Source organism: Rana temporaria, chromosome 4, assembly GCF_905171775.1.
Source record: "Rana temporaria chromosome 4, aRanTem1.1, whole genome shotgun sequence".
Taxonomy (NCBI): domain Eukaryota; kingdom Metazoa; phylum Chordata; class Amphibia; order Anura; family Ranidae; genus Rana; species Rana temporaria.
In genome coordinates, this window is record NC_053492.1 from 44,566,488 (window position 1) to 44,584,527 (window position 18,040).

Consider the following 18,040-nt stretch of genomic DNA (forward strand, 5'->3'; position numbering starts at 1 on the left):
TCATTCTTGGTGAGACACCGGTCTATAAGCTCCCAAACAGTCTGTTGTTAAATACTATCCTTAGATTTCCTCTATAAACATTATTACAGTATTTTCCTACTGTCCCGTCTTTACAGTATTATCTTACTGTCCCATCTTTACAGTATGTTCTGTCAAAAAGTGGGACAAGGTAGAATTACATGATCAGAATTTTGCGTGCACCAAATATATATATATATATATATATATATATATATATATATATATATATATATATATATATATATATATACTGTATAGAGCTAGCGAGTTGTTGTTTTTTTGTTTTTTTTGTATGTGGTAGCCTCATTGCATCTAGGCTATGTGTTCCAGTGCTGCCTAGAAGACTCAGCCAACCTCATTTTATACTGTCATTTTTAAAACTTTCAATATACATAAACATGTAAGAGGCATCTTCTGCCAGCACCAGTTTACCGTTTGTTAAGACAATTTGCGAATAAAATAGGCTACTTAAAACTTTAAAGAGTAAATGGAAAGCTTGAAGTCTTGGATCCACTGTTGAAAGTAAATGTGTATATATTGCCTCACAGCAACCAATCAGATTAAAATGTATCTAAGGCCAATATTTTTTCTTAGTTTTGGATAGAATGGTGAAGGAATAGAGTGTCCCCATTACGGAGACTCAATCTCTCTCTCTATTGGCCTTGTTGACCATTGTCACCATAGCTAAAAGTGAAGGAAAGTCCAAAAGTTTCAGATGCCACCACAACAGGAATAGAGGGTAAGTGCTACAATGGACATACTTGTTGACGTGGCAACTAAAAGGGGATTTACCCCATTTCATATTGTGTCTACAGGACAGGAAGTGATGGTAAATCTCCAAAATAGGACAAGAGTAAAAAATTAAAGAAAAAAAAAACTGACAGAGGTTGTAACCATTTTCTAGTCTATCCAAAACTAAAAAAAGTTTTGACTTTAGATATACCTTAACATTTTCATATTCCAAAAGCCATTTTACTTTGAAAGTAGAGCCACAAGAAGCCCTATAGTGATTACTAGGGTAATGGTGGAAACATTCCCAGTGCATTCCAAACAAAATTCATAAGCCTTTATAAATACAGCCACAGGTGCAGAATATATTTTGGGCTAAACTTGTAACGTATTTGAAAATTGTTAGTGACACGTCAGTCAATCTATGGATTAGGTTTTGACAAAAACCAAATGAATAAGGATTTAAGCTGGTCTTAAAAATGCCCGTATATTTGGTCATGTATGGCTAGCCTTAACCACTGCACCGAGCACCTCCCCACGTTTCTAATCTGCAGAAGTTGTGTGGCGTTGTGTGTTCTTTGCATTTGAAGAAATATGTTTTGCCTAAGATTACCTTCTTTAAATATGCTAACATTTTACTGGGAAAAATAAACAAGCCTTGGCAACCTATAATACCCATAATTAAAATAAAAGTGCATTAAATGTTTCCTTCAATAATGTTCAAGTTGTACTTTCTCACAAAAGTCACTTACTAGAAAAACTGTTTTAGGCAGCAAAAGAATCAAATTCAATTTTACATCCAAAACTTACTATTTGAGGAGTAAATAAATTAGTATCCCCTACATTATTAAATATAAGAAACATTTGAATAATTGAATTCTAGAAAGTTTATCATGTTCATTATAAGTCTTTCTTTTCCAATCTCTGCTTGATCCTTTCCCGGAGAAACACTGCAGTGATAGCACTGCATAGAATGAGAGCAAAGAACGAGACACAGGATACTTGGGTCAATTCTGGATTGTACCGTGTCAGGAAATGTTCTTGCCTGGTTTTAAAGTCCAGAAGCACAGCTTCAAGCTGGCAGAGAGTGCACAGGCCCAGAAACACGTGGAATATTTGATGGCCATGGCCAACTATGTCACAACCGCCTGGAAAAAATTTCTCTGGGACTGGGCAAGAGAAGAAGTAGGCACTGATAACAAAGAAAATTATTTGTAGACAGTGGAACCAAACAGCCCCGTCTGAGCAATCTTCTGCATGGCAGACAAGGATACGGTGTACAACTGGACTGATGTCCAACATATAGGCAAGGCCAGCTGGAAAAACCTGCCAGATCTTCCTCATGACTGGATAAGGTCTTTGGTAATGGTATTTAGCATAGCAGCAACCAAAACAGGACATCCAACCTAGAAAAGCAGCTCCTGGTAGGAAGTAGTACCAGGCATGATCATACCAGGCTTGGCTGGAACTGTAATAGTAGTGGGCAAGGGCACTGCCGTACTGATAAGTGCTAACTCCAACATAGTCAATGAAGTAGAATGTATAATGAGCCAACTCAGATTTGGACTGTAGGAGGTGTGCAAGCATACTGCATATGAGATAAGTCAATGACGCTATTATGTATATGACCAGTGGCATGGAAAGCACATCCCAAGAGAAGCTTTCTGTCTCCACAAATGCTCTGAACCTCAGAAGAACAGCAAAGGCCACCAGAAGATGTGTCCAGACATTAAGCGACTCGTTATGCTTCTGAAAAAGGCTTAGGAAATAATATTTCCAGTTCTGGTCAATAGGTCTATATCCACCCTCAATATATGGTTCCCTGAAAAGATTAGGAACATCAGAGTCCTTGACTGTAGAAGGCATCTTCGGAAGGCCACCCTCTAGAAGCTTCGGGAGGCGACGTAATTGCTGTGCACTGATGGACAATGTGCTGATACATTCCAGAATGGCCGTCGTCATTGTAGGACCAAGCTGATGATTACATTTGATGACTTTGCTTCGACCTATGGCATAGAAAATAAACACGTCAGGCAAGAAAACAGAGACATACCTCTAACTGAGCTCATGGCAAGAATTTTTCTTCCATTATTTCTTTATAGTAATCTGATTTATGACCATTGACTGTTATAGGATAACCCTAACAAAGACAAATGTCAAACAACAAAACCAATCATCTTATTTAATCGGATCTTAGATTTGTCTCCTGGCCTCAATCAATGTTTCTTATTATATTAATCCATAGATGGCTAATTCATCAAGGCAGTCTAGAATGGACACGTATCATTCAATTTCTTTGCTGGAACATCATGTGAAAAGTTATGAAAAATAAGATGCTACAAAGACCTAGTCACATAGCATTAGAGATAAAGATGTGCCTGGCCATTTTTGTTTGAGTTTTATTCCTTGAAAAGAACATTAGGCAGTGACCAAATAAGTGCAAGCATGTCATTGTTGAGGTCAAGTTCATCAATTAGATGTTGTACGAGTTAGCAGAGGATTGTGAACAGTGAGGCCGCGTACACACGGCCGGACATGTCCGCTGAAACTGGTCCGCGGACCAGTTTCCGCGGACATGTCTGACCGTGTGTACGGCCTAGCGGACAGGTTTCCAGCGGACAAAAGTTTCTTAGCATGCTAAGAAACTTGTCCGGTGGAAACCTGTCCGTCGGACATGTCCCATGGTTAGTACACCTAACCATCGGACCGAAATCCCCAGCATGCGTCGAAGTGATTCGACACATGCGTGGAAGCATTGAACTTCCTGGTTCGCGCACGTCGCTGCGTCATCGTCGCCGCCACGTCACCGCATTTTCTGTCCGCGGGGAATTTGGTCTGATGGTGTGTACACACATCAGACCAAAAGCTCCCAGCAGACATGTCCGATGAAAACGGTCCGCGGACCGTTTTCATCGGACATGTCTGATCGTGTGTACAGGGCCTGACAGGTAGTCACTCCCAATGAGGGATCGTCTCCAGACAGTATTTTGTTTTGTTTTGCCGATATTGTTTTAAAGGGTTGAAAAATGTAATCAACAATCACTGTCCTTCTATTACCATATTTAAAAAAAAATTCCAGGCAGAATCTCATAAGGTATCTGAGAAATAAAATCTAAGGAAAAACAAAATCTAGAGGATCAACTGCATGTACAAGTAATATCCCTTTCACTCTCATACCACTGTATAGGCAACACAAAGTTTTGGACCTGAACTGCTTTTTCTCACCTTGTCGTAGTTTTGTACTTCACCGCGTTCTTAACGCTTGAAAGTTCAGAGAACTTTGGTGTGACCTTGTGTATGCAAGCCAATCTTGAGCGGAATTCCATGGGAAAAACCATCCAACTTTTTTCCGACGGAAATTCCGCTCGTGTGTACAGGGCATAAGATATATAAGACATTAATCAAAGACTTGGCTCTCCATTACTTAACCACTTGCTGATTGCACGGCTTCCAGAGTTCTGTTCCTCTCTAATTGTTCTTGTACCAAGTTTTATTTTAAGTTCACCATTTCTTATGAGGTCATCTAAAAATAATTTTGGCAGCCCTACCTTTAGATTACACACCCAGCTTTTTACAATGCGAATGAATAGTAGGCTGTCAATAAATCAAATACAACTGGCTGAACAGGATGATCCTGAGGGTCTTGTCTGCAGCACTATGTAAAAGCAATCCTGTACATGTATCTCTGGCAAGCTGTACTCTTCACAACCCCGGCTTCACCGCAATGTCTTTACATTACATGTTCTCTGGTATGGCTCTGGAATTTGTAAACTATGTAAGATTCGATAAGATAAATTTATTCATAGAACAATTGCATTTTCTGATTTCCAGTCCGTCTGGAAATAACACAATGAAAGCTTCTAGGTTTCTCTAATAAAATGTTTCGTGGTTGATGGACACAATACAAAATCAAAGAGAGAACCCCAGGAAATGTGTAACATTAAAGTGGATGTAAACCCCCCCAAAAAAAAAAAAAAATTATGTCACAATGTAGAGTATAAGATTTCCTATCATCTGTGCCCAGTCTTGCCACACAGAGTTAATCCAGCTCTGAGCAATCCTCTTTTATTGTTCAGTGAAAATTAACAGACTTCCAGATTAAACCTGTCTAAATAAAAAGTCTTTTCTTCTCTCCTTGCTTTGAGTGACAGGTTATTTACATATCTAGCTTGGATGGTTTATCAGATGTTATGTTATGTTTATCATAATATGAGGTGATTCACAGTACATTGTATATTACCAGGATGTGTTATGTGGGAGAGGGGTGGATTTCTCACTTTTTTTTACTGTGGATCACCTCATATTATGATAAACATAACATAACATATGATAAACATGTCCAATATAACTTTATCCAAAATTTAAAACATGTTCTATTTTTTACACCGATGGAAAAAAGACCGATGGGGCCCATACACGATCGGTTTGTTCGATGGAAAAAGTCCATCGGACTGTTTTCATCGGATAAACCGATCGTGTGTACACGGCATTAGAGTCTACAAAAGATTTGAGACTGGGTTGAAGTACAGCTTTCAGCAGGACAACGACCCTAAACATACAGCCAGATCTACAATGGAATGGTTCAGATCAAAGCATATTCATGTGATAGAATGGTCCAGTCAAAGTCCAGACCTAAATCCAATTGAGAATCTGTGGCAAGATTTGAAAATTGCTGTTCACAGATGCTCACATGTTTATGCAGGACACCTGATTGTCTTCAAGTTCTACCCCTCCCTTTGCCAGTAGGAGTGTTGCTATAAAGAGGATCACAAAAGTTTCCAATCAATTTGAATTCAGATACTAAAGCAGGCTATAGTCGAGTTGAAAACCGAACAAAGATTCATGGTCGGTTGTAGATGAAGTTTTCTAGGTTGTGACCTTGAGGTTAATACTCCTCTTTGACCTCTTCCTTTTCCCCCCTCCCCTTTTCCCTCCCTGGTGGAGGTGGGACTACTGTTAGGTCGCCTTAATATAAGGAAATTAAACGTGTCAGCTGGTTTTATCATCTATTTGAACCTGAGGAGTTCCTAGATGGGCTTGCTCGTGGTTTCTGGGTTATACAACGCTGTTATTCGCAATGGTTGTTCTCTAATGTTTATGTAGCTACAAGATTCCTCAATCTCAAGAGGTGCGTCCATAAGGGGCTCATGGGCGCCACCCCCTCTTTCCTGGTACCGCTCTATCACCATAGATAGATTCATGCATTGCATAAATATATCTTTGGTCGCCGCTGACACCCCCTATTCAGGTGTATCCCCTTTTCGGGTGACGGCCACCTGAATTACAGCGGCGGGGGTGTTTTTTGGAAGCACCTGATTAGAGCCATGCTAGGCGCTCGCTGTTCACGCAGCGTTGTGTTAGGAAAGTGAAGTAATTTGCTTTGCTAAAACTAAACCGCCTCTCAGCCAATCAAGTGCTCGGGTTTGTTACCTGTCACCTGATTGGCTGAAACGACAGGCGCTGTGATTGGATGCCTGATAGAGAGGACGGGAGAAGACATCGAGGAAGAGTGGAGGACACCATCATGACCCGCTGCGAGACATGTAAGTACCGGGCGATGCGCACTGGCAGCATTTGATGGGCACAGTAGCAGCAATTGATGGGCACACTGGCAGAAATTGATGGGTACAGTAGCTGTGTTTAATGGCACAGTGGCGGCCATTTATGGGAACAGTAACTGCGTTTGATGGCACAGTAGCTGCATTTGATGGGCACAGTGGCTGTGCTTGATGGGCACAGTGGCTGTGTTTGATGGACACAGTGGCTGCGCTTGATGGGCACAGTGGCTGTGCTTGATGGGCACAGTGGCTGCGTTTGATGGACACAGTGGCTTCAGTTTATGGCACAGTGACGGCAATTGATGGTCACAATAGATGTGTTTGATGGGCACAGTGGCTGCAATTGATGTTTCTTTTTTTTTCCAGTTTGTTTGAGCCCCCCTAAAAATTTGGAGCACCAGCCACCACTGGCACCAATGCCTAGATCATCCAATCCAGGTTGCATAAAGCTTATCAATTTCAGAAGCATAGTGTGTACAGCTTCTCTGGGAGTTTTTAGCTCTATGGTGCCAAGTGTATATTTCTTACAACACTGAGAACACAGGTCAGCCTACAGAGCTATTTTCAGTTCGGAACCTTCATATGTTTCCTTACTAATTTCCAGTTGTTCCCCCAAGCACAACCTTTACTCTACATATGGCCTTCTCTGCTATTGTTATCTCATCAAACTCTCACCCTTCATCGTTGAACTATAAACTCAACTACTACATTCATTAAAACTTTATGTGCTAAATATGTCTTCACCCAATCCTGAGCAATTGTAGCACTGACCCCCTAAGGAGTTGCTGTAAATGTTGGGTTCTCTTATCACTATCCCCAACAATACACCAACAAACCAATATTGATATAATGGCCTTTATTTTTAGGCTGAAGTAAACCCTGTATTGAAGAAACTGATCAGACAGGTTTGGCATTAACAAGTTTAACACATTATCAACCACCAGGATATGCCACAATGCGGTAGCTATGGAAGACATTCCTTTCTGTTAGTTGTCCATGAATGGCTCTGTCAGAATGCACTGCAGTGAAGCAATAAACAACAGTAAATATCTCTGAACTATATTATAAATTGTAGCATGCTCCTAGTGTGGGATTCTAGGCAAATTTCGTTTTGGGCTCCTTTTGTAGTCAAGAGAGCAGTGATTGTTTGGTCTGGTCTGTTCGGGATTTCACAGGCTGGGAATTTGACGGCTTCCTCCTGCCTTTGGTAGAATCTTCCAGGATATAGGAAGGGAGATTCAAATGACCAAACCAGCCTGAATATTTATCATGTCCTAGCCAACTTCTTCAGCATTTCTAGAGCCATTTCATATTCTGTAAGGCTGCATTCACACCTGAGCGTCGGTCGTTGGGGCGTTTTTTCCGGCGTTTTGTCGCGCGTATTCATGCTTATTTGCGCGTTTGCATACAGCGTCGTCCGACGTTTTTGTACTTCGAAGTTTTTTATTTTAGCCAATAGGAAAAATGATCATCTTTTCATCACTTGTTGCTATGTTGGTAGATATTTTATGCCTGGGTGAAAAGTTCTATTGATTAAAGCGACAAAACGCCCATAGCAAACGCTCGTTGTCGCGCAAGTAGCTTGAATCGAGCGTTTCCATTACTTTCTATGGGAAATGGAAAAGCTCAAATACGCCCAAACCGCCCGATACGCGCGACAAAAAAGGGTCCGGGAACTTGTTTGAGCTTCAGTCGTTCGGCGTTAGGCGTATCGGCGTGCAGATGTGAACCATCTCCATAGGGTATAATGTATTTTTTCCCCTCTAGCGTATTTGAGCGTCGCGCTTCAGGCGACAAAACGCTCAGGTGTGAATGCAGCCTAAGCGAGTGAAAAGTTTTGAGGAGATGAAGTCAAAAACAGAACTGACAATTGCACTTTTCCTGAAGCCTCGTACACACGACCGAGGAACTCGACGGGCGAAACACATCGTTTTCCTCGTCGAGTTCCTTGTTAGGCTGTCGAGGAACTCGGAAAGCCAATTTTCTCCATTCCCGTCAAGGAAATAGAGAACTTGCTCTCTTTTTTGCTCGTCGAGTTTCTCGACAGTTTCCTCGACGAAAATGTACACACGACCGGTTTCCTCGGCAAAAAAATATCTCCCAGCAAGTTTCTTGCTGTTTTTTGCCGAGAAACTCGGTCGTGTGTACGAGGCCTGAGAGTGTCTAAAGCCCTGTACACACGATCGGTTTGTCCGATGAAAACAGGCCCATGGACTGTTTTCATCAGACAAACCGATCGTGTGTGGGCCCCATTGGTTTGTTTTCTATCGGTGAAAAAAAATAGAACATGTTTTAAATTTTTCCTATGGATAGAAAAATGATAGAAAAATCCGATCGTCTGTCCATCGGTCAAAAATCCACGCATGCTCAGAATCAAGTCGACGCATGCTCGGAACTTCATTTTTCTCAGCACGTCGTAGTGTTTTACGTCACCGCCTTTTGGCACGGTCGGATTTTTGACTGGTGTGTAGGCAAGACTGATGAAAGTCAGCTTCATCGGATATCTGATAAAAAAATCCATCGGATTAGATTTCATCAGATATCCGATCGTGTGTACAGGGCTTTAGAGAAGTATATTGGCTGCGATTGCTAGGCTATTTATGAAAATGCTAGTAGGCTGGCTGTTTTTGACTCTGTACTTCTCAGACCTGAAGCAATCATGCAACAAATAATCATCCGAGAAAATCATCAATCTGGTTCCTATGTTTTTTCTTAGGTCAGTGTCTTAAAGTGTAATCAAATGTAAAAATGAAATACTCCTAAAATAGTAGATGGCCCTTCACTTGTATCAATTGTGTCATCTGTTCTTGGGGGGTTTTCGTCAACCTTTTTGTTTTTAACCTGATTCTTATACCAGTGTCTTATCCTCTAGCCCTGGGATGGCAATGCTTCCTAAGCAGAAGCAGCGTTGTCACCCTAGCCTACACATTTCCTGTGGAAAGTACGTACAGCTCGGAGTCCACTAAGAGCACAGGACATCAAGGGACATCACATGTATACGACACAGGTGTACAAAGCTGAAGTCACTGAGAGGAAAGGTCTGGCTGCTTGTATTTTTAAAGCCAAAAAAGTAAGTGTTGTGAAAAAAAAAAGACTAAAGAATGTTTATGGGAGGTGTGTCAGGTAAATCTGTGGGTGTTGTCACAGACGGGACATACATTTCTGCCTTGTTTAGATAATACACCAATTGTTATTAGGCATCGGCTGAAAACGTAGCCAGAGAAGGTCTAAGGGCGTTGGAAGACTTTAGCTGTTCAGAATGAGGCAATTAAGGCCTCTATAAGTAGTCCAGAGGATTACCACTAATTTGCTGCATGCTGAGGCTTTCTGAGTGAAAGAGAGCAGTACTGAAAGTCTTCTGAGGAGGTGAGGAGAGGATTGATTTTTCTGTGTGATAAAAATAAAAAGACTATTGTTTTTCTGCTGTATGACCAGCAGTGTCTACCCAGCAGGAGGCTGTGCTAGACTCCATAGATAGGTTCCTATGTGGAAGGTAGACGCCCAAAGTGGCCAGGGTTTATTTTATGTTTGATTTTGTTTATGCTGTTTGGATGCTTGCACTTGTTTCCAGCAAGATGGACGAATAAACTAAAATCTTTGTTTTCAATCGTCTTCGACTGCCTGTCTGTATAAATTCAGTGTGTAGTGAACCCATCCAGGGGGTCACACATCCCGCTACCGAGCTAACCCCTTACAGAGGGTATAGTTATACGTTAAGCATTTGTCAAGACAAAATAATAAATAAAATACAAATATTTAGGACATCTCTGGAATGCATACACATTTTCCCATGCTGCAAGTACAGAAAAAGAACTGTGAATGTGCCAGAAATATAGTATGCTCATGCTTTCTCTTTGACATGACAACACAGCTCTGACTTCCACGGCATGTATTGTCAGCCCTGCCTACCTCCTTTCTGATACATTACAAATAACATAGGACTCTCCTAATCACCTTCCCCCTCTTCACTTCCATAAACCCTCCTGTTCTCCTCTCTCCTCCTCATCGACACCTCTCTTTACATCTCCAATTTCAATCCTCATCTCCATAGTCTCTCCTCATCTCCTTCTCATCTCCACTCCCCTTCTCATCTCCTCTCCCTCCTTTCCCCTTCTCATCTTCATAACCCCCATCACCTCCTACTCTAGAGCACCTGTTGCTATTTTTCTACACCCCAGTTCGACCCTAAACATACAGACGATGTCATTGGGAACTATCTTCAGCGCAAGGAAGAACAAGGCATCCTGAAATGGTGATGGTTTGGTCCCCACAGAGCCCTGATCTCAACATCATTGACACTGTCTGGGATTACATGAAGAGACAGAAGGATTTGAGGCAGCCTGCATCCACAGAAGATCTGTGGTTAGTTCTCCAAGATGTTTGGAACAGCCTATGCCGAGTTCCTTCAAAAACTGCAAGTGTATCTAGAAAAATGTATGCTGTTTTTAAGGCAAAGGGTGGTCACACCAAATATTGATTTGGGTTTCTCTTCTGTTCATTTACCTTCCATTTTATTAATTGATATACATAAACTATTTCTGAAAGCATTCTTAATTTACAGTATTTTCTTACACCTGCCTAATGCTGCGTACACACGATCGGAAATTCCGCCAAGAAAACCAAGGATTTTTTTCCGACGGAATTTTGGCTCAAACTTGTGTTGCATACACACGGTCACACAAAATTCCGACCGTCAAGAACGCGGTGACGAACAACACTACAACGAGCCGAGGAAAATGAAGTTCAATCTTTCCGAGCATGCGTGTTTTTTTTTGCACGTGAGAATTGCATACAGACGATCGGAATTTCCGACAAGAACTTTTCCCGTCTGAGAAATTGAGAACCAGCTCTCAAATTTTTGCTGTCGAAATTCCGATCAAAAGCTCACATCGAACTTTTCCTGACGGAAAATCGTGTGTATGCGGCATAAGACTTTTGCACTGTACTGTATAGCTAAACACTTTTAATGGTACACTCGGAAGACCAGATGGAAGAAAATAAGAGAAGTTCATGGTTGGGGATTAAATAGACTTTAAAGCATTGAAGATAACACTCCAGAAATGACAGCCAACACTCTAGCATTTGCAGACGGAGAGATAAGCAATGGCAGCCTACATATTTCCCTCTTGAACGGTGTACTTTAAAATGGAACTCCTGTTGAGACCTTTTGGATTTGGAAAACATTGAAAACATCTATAAAGTAGATATAATGTAGATATATAGCAGACGTTGGCAGCCTACATACAAGTGTAGGCTTCATGTTGTTCTAAGAACACGTATACGAATACGTATTGCACCTGCCCACCGCAATACGTACATACACGTTGTGGTTTGCAAGTGTTTTCCTGGGATTCTGGCTGAAGATATCAGCCATAACCCTGGTATAGTTTTTTGCTGCCAGCAACTGTTTTTTTCATGAAAGTGATCCGAGTGGCTCATTAGCTGCTGGAACGGTTTCCGAAGCAGCGATAGGGAACACCACCCATCCACTCTGTCACACCCTCCCTCCCATCGGTTTTTCTCTGGCTTACCGTTTTGGCTGGTCCTCCTGAGAGACTATCCAACAGTGCAGCTGGCTGCTCCCATAGGCAATCAAAGAGTAGATATTCTATGATCGCCTCTATGGCCTTGGAGGACAGGAGCGACGCCATGACCCCAGATCTCTCCATAAAGAGGACTTGTCATCCCTTCTTTCTATTGCAAGGATGTTTACATTCCTTGTAATAGGAATAAAAGTGATCAAAAAATGAAAATGGACAGTGTAAAAATAAAAAAAGCAAAGGCATACGTAGGTCGTGCACACATGTGAGGTATTGCCACGATAGAGCAAGAGCAATAATTGTAGCGCTAGACCTCCTCTGTAACTCTAAACAGGTAACCTGTAAAGGCGTTTAAAACATCGCCTATGGAGATGTTTAAGCACCGTATGTTCTCGCCTTTCCACGAGCGTGCGCCATTTTTAAATCGTGACATGTTAGGTATGTATTTACTTGGCGTAACATCATCTGTCACATTTTACAAAAAAATTGGGTATACATTTTTTTTTTAATTCATAAAAATGTATTTTTTCCCAAAAAATTGCATTTCAAAGCCACTGCACAAATACCGTGTACAATATAAAAATGCAACAATAACCATTTTTTTCCATAGGGCAGTGGTTCTTAACCTGGGTTCGTTCGGTGAGTGAGTCTCGGGGGTTCGGCGGAGGTCACACAGGGCCGCCGGTACAAGGCAGGGGCGGACGGGTGCCCTGGGCGATACCATTTCGTATAGGAGGGGGGGCGCAGCCGCAGGTGAAGCTCTGCCACGACCGCCAGCGCGGCCAGCGGCACTGTACAAATTGTGTGCCGAGTGCACTCCTGCATCCGGGACCGTCACCTCCCGGCTCCCTTTCCTGTCTGCTGCAGCCTGTTTACTCCCCCTATGAAGGAGTCTCTTGGTCCCTTCCAGCGGCGTGACGTCACTCCACTCACAGCCGGAAGGGGGGGACTCGGAGCGCTGCACAGAGAAAGCTGTGTGTCGGCGCTGCCTGTGACGAGCTAGAGAGGCAAGGACTAGTCTCGAGGAGCCTGCCTGACTAGTGGAATTTGAACCCAGCAGACAGTGTGCTAAAAAATATATACACATATTCGCCAGCACACCAAGGATCATTTAATGCATGTTAGCGATACATAAAAAGCAAAGTTTCGAGGTCGCGCAGGACCTCTTCGTCAGGCAAAAGATGAAGTGTGCTAAAAAGACTACTGAACTTGTTTAAAAGTAAGTAGAACCTGTTAAGAGCATACAATTAAATGGCTGGATTGGGGGGAGGGGAGGAGGCTGACTGAGGTGACCAGCACTTTTTTAATATAAAATGGCAGATAAAAAAAATGTTTTTGTGTTATTTTAAATGAGCCTTCTCTGACTAGCAAAAAAAATAAAATATATATACAGTATATATATAAATTGCAGCCTCACTATGCCATCACATGCAGCCTCTGTGCCATCAATTGTCGCCACTGTGCCCATCACACGCAGCCCCTGTGCCCATTACATGCAGCCACTGTGCCCATCACACGCAGCCCCTGTGCCCATCACACGCAGCCCCTGTGCCCATCAAACGCAGCCACTGTGCCCATCACACGCAGCCCCTGTGCCCATCACACGCAGCCCCTGTGCCCATCAAACGCAGCCACTGTGCCCATCACACGCAGCCACTGTGCCCATCACACGCAGCCACTGTGCCCATCACACGCAAAATCATATTTTATTTTTCCAATTAAGAAGGGTTCGGTGAATGCGCATATGAAACTGGTGGGGTTCAGTACCTCCAACAAGGTTAAGAACCACTGCCATAGGGTCTCTGATAAAAAAAAAAAGGGATAATGTTTGAGGGTTCTAAGTAATTTCCTAGCAAAAATGAATACTGATTTAATCTTCTAAACAAAAAGTGCCAGAAAAAGCCTGGTAGTCAAGTGGGTAGTTACTAACAACATGCTGTACACTAAATACAAGGGAGGACCATTCTGGCATCACCAAGACACCAGCCAAAGATTTCTGGAACTTGGTTGATAAAAGGGTCCTACAAAAACCTGAAACATGGATAATACTGTCTACCTCGTCTTGCAGTTATTGCTTGAAGTGTGAAATAGTCAAGATTCCAGGGACAAACATTTCTAGGGACCAATCATTAGCATAGGAGCTGTACCTGGAAATTACCTGGTAATCAGGTGTGAATGACAAGCCTATTCCTCAGATCCTAACCCTTTTAGAAATGCTCTGTGTCCTCCTCACCTTTGCTTGGCAGAGTTCATCTCCACAGCGGCAGCCAGCACCAGCCTGTCCCAAACCAGCCCGACTAGTGTACTGGGAAGACACGGCAGCCCTCCCCACCTTATCATTACCTCTGTTGTTACTAGGCAGGTCTGCAGTGTAGGCGTCCTAAACAATGAGTGACACATTATGTAAATCTGTCAGGTCACTAGAAGCCTCTACCATCACCTTGTTCCCAAGTTCCAGTCTTTCGACTATACAGTAAAACCTTGGCTTGCGAGTAACTTGGTTTGAGAGCGTTTTGCAAGACAAGCAAAATGTTTTAATACATTTTGCCTTGATATACAAGTGATGTCACAACAGAGTATAATGCCCTGCACACACAATCGGAATTTCCATCGGGATAAACTCCGACGGATTTTTTCGACGGGATTCCTTTCAAGCTGTCTTGCATACACACTGTCACACCAAATTCCGACCGCCAAGAACGCGGTGATGTACAACACTACGATGAGCCGAGAAAAAAGAAATTCAATGCTTCAGAGCATGCGTCGACTTGATTCTGAGCATGATACGCCTGAAATGTGGCTTCATCCGACCAACGTAAGTCTCCTACGCCGTCGTATCTTGGGCGCATATTTACGCTGGCCGCAAGGGGCGCTTCCATTGATTTACGTGTCGAATATGCAAATGACCGAGATACGCTGATTCACGAACGTACTTGCGCCCGTCACATGAGTATACGCCGTTTACGTAAGGCGTACGTCCGGCGTAAAGTTAAAACACCTATAGGGAGGCGCAACCCATGCAAAGGTATGGACGACGGAACAGCCGTCGTATTTTACTTTGTTTACGTAAGTCGTAAGTGAATGGGGCTGGGCGTAGGTTACGTTCAGTTCGTAGGCATCGAGCCGTCGTATCTTAGGGAGTAAATTCAACGTGATTCTGAGCATGCGCACGCATGCGCCGTTCGTTCGGCCCATCATTTGCATGGGGTCAAGCTTCATTTAAATACTTCCTTCCTACTTTGAATTAGGCGGGCTTACGCCGGACAATTTACGTTACGCCGGCGCAACGTTGGGAGCGAGTGCTTTGTGAATACTGTTCTTGCCTCACTGAGTTACGTCGGCGTAGCGCATATGAGATGCGCTACGCCGGTATAAAGATGTGCCGAGCTACGTGAATCCAGCCCAATATGTTCTCTTTCTAAGTCCGCCGGAATTTCTGACGCAAAAACTCAGATGGGGCACACACACGGTCAGAATATCCGATGAAAAAATTCCGTCAGACTTTTTTCCAATTGTTTATTTATATCGAGAGTGGGGTCCACAGTGACCACATTGACAGAACAAAGAGTAGGCAACGTGTTACATACAGCAAAGTTACATAGTTTATGCATAGATGGTATAACTATAGGATGTAATTATAGGCTATGGTGGCGCCCATTCAAAAACGTGTGAGTTACGGCATTGTTCCAGGTGAAATCAACCGGACTGGTCCTTCCTACTATATACCGTTGAGGGTTTCTGTAACAGTCCGGTTACTCCAGGCGGCCAACCGTCAGACTTTTTTCATTGGAAATTCCGATCGTGTGTACGCGGCATTAGTGTAGCAATATGGTTACATTTAATGAAGGTACAACATTTAGCAACTTATTGCTACACTTAGAGGTGCCTCTCTTCTCTTTTATACCCTGTAAAAAAAATGCTTTGATATACAAGTGCTTTGGATTACAAGCATGTTTCTGAAATGAATTATGCTTGCAAACCAAGGTTTTACTATACTTTCTTCAGCAGGTTGATCATACTAGCAACAAAAAGAGATGCTTCTGATTCAAGTTTGGCATCACCATTCCTAGACCTTCCTGATGGAAGTATCAGGTGCAGGCACAGGAAGAAAAGATAAATATATGCAAATATCATTTTTTTTTTTACTCATGTGAAACAGTACGAGCCGGTTCACACTTAGGCGGCACGACTTCGGGGGCGACTCCGCAAGGCGTCCTGAAGACGACTTCAGAGGCGACCTGCAAAATGACCTCTGTATAGAAGTCAATGCAGGTCACCCCGAGCCGCCCCCGAGGTCGTGCAAGAACCTTTTTCTAAGTCGGAGCGACTTGCGTCGCTGTTATTAGAACGGTTCTATTGCATAGAATGGGACACGACTCGTCAGGCGGAAGGAGAAAAAATAAAAAATAAAGCAGGAGGGGGAGAAGTGAGAAGTCCTGCAGATTGGGGGATTTACATGGCGGACCATAGGAGTAGGGTGACTACGTGTCCCGGATTGCCCAGGACAGTCCCGCATTTTGCAGGTCTGTCCCGGGTCTCTGGCACCTTCATTCTAGGACAATACAGTGTCTCGGAATGCAACTGACACAGCCACCCGATGAGTCGATGATGGAAACTGTCTGTTTCCCAGCCCAGGGTGTCCGCCCCGCCAAATGCACTGTGCACTGCGCCCAACCAGGGCACAGTAAAAGCTGGTTGTTAAGGAGCGGGGCAGAGAAGCCAGGGTCTTTATTAACTGATGAGTCGTCGGCTATCATCGGGCTTCCCCGCTGACAGCTGAATACAAAAAAAAGCTGCCAATAAAAAAAATAAAAAAAAAAAAACGCGTGGGGTTCCCCCTCCCCTAGTCCATTCTAGACCGTTTGGGTCCTTTGGGGGCTTCCAGATTCTGATAACTCCTCTGCCTGCATTCCACCACAACCACCGGCCAGGGTAAGATGGGCACAAGGTGCTTTGGGGTGGGGGGGTAGAGACCGAAGGGTCTGGTATGGACTGGGGGGGGCCACTACATTTTTGCTTTTTTATTTTTTTCCAATAGCCGGGTGCCATCAATTGCAACTGTGAGTCAATTTAAATGTGATTTGACTTGTTTTTTTTTCTTTAGGAATTTATTTTTGCTGCAGCATGTTCTATATATGGTACAGATGTGCCATTTTAAAGGCAGACTAAGGGGACCCCCTAGGCACTATATTTAGAGGAATTGTTCAGTTTTACTGTTGCACTTTAAGCATAATTATAATCACTGCTCCTGAAAAAAACTATCATTTTTAAAAACATTTTTTGCATTGATACATGTCCCCCAAGGCAGTACCCGGACTCCCATACCCCTATTATGGCCATTTACTTGCATATAAGCCTTTAAGATTGGCATTTTTTTGTGAAGGGGGGGTGTCCCTGAATGGCAGTTTGGAAATGTGGTCACCCTACTTAGGAGAGACCCAAACTGTCTGGACGCAGGGTTGGGAGAGCATAAGACCACCAAGGCGAGTATACTTAAAGGGGTTTTCCACCCATTTTTTAAGTTTATTAAAAGTCAGCAGCTACAAAAAGGAGAGGAGATTGCCCGGCAATCTCCTCGTCTGAGTCTGTCACTCAGCCAAAGTGGCCGAATGGGGTACGGCCGCTTGGGCCGCTCTGTCTTCTATCTGAGCGACAGGGAAATGTGATGGCATCCTCGCCAGGGAATACTAGTCTGTGCAAGGTGGTCAGGCTGCATTTCATGGGACTGTTAAGGATGCATTTTATGGGACTGGTAAGGCTGTATTTTTTGGGACTGTTAAGGCTGCATTTTATGGGACTGGTAAGTCTGTATTTTATGGGACTGGTAAGTCTGTATTTTATGGGACTGGTAAGTCTGTATTTTATGGGACTGGTAAGTCTGTATTTTATGGGACTGGTAAGGCTGTATTTTATGGGACTGGTAAGGCTGTATTTTATGGGACTGGTAAGGCTGTATTTTAGGGGACTGGTAAGGCTGCATTTTATTGGCACAGGTCAGGCTGCATTTCATGGGACTGGTAAGGCTGCATTTAATTGGCACTGGTAAGGCTGCATTTAATTGGCACTGGTCATGCTGCATTTCATGGGCACTGGTAAATATTTTAGTACATTCAGTAAAAAGTGTTTAAAAAAATAAATAAAAAATGTAGTACACCATTTGGCTCAGAATATTTTTGTTCTTGCTTTCCCCCA

At 43.0% G+C, this 18,040-nt stretch overlaps 1 protein-coding gene across 5 annotated transcripts in view; it reads right to left on the reverse strand.

The window, feature by feature from the left end:
- Window positions 1-313: 313 nt before the first annotated feature.
- Window positions 314-18,040, reverse strand: part of PAQR8 (progestin and adipoQ receptor family member 8) — a 119,598-nt gene continuing 101,871 nt past the window's right edge. For 2 of the 5 annotated variants that reach the window (XM_040348346.1, XM_040348345.1), the window contains exon 3: window positions 314-2,756. In XM_040348346.1, coding sequence (XP_040204280.1) covers window positions 1,651-2,712 — 1,062 coding nt within the window. In that variant the 5' untranslated portion in view covers window positions 2,713-2,756 and the 3' untranslated portion in view covers window positions 314-1,650. The other 3 variants (XM_040348348.1, XM_040348344.1, XM_040348347.1) reach the window with 3 other exon arrangements.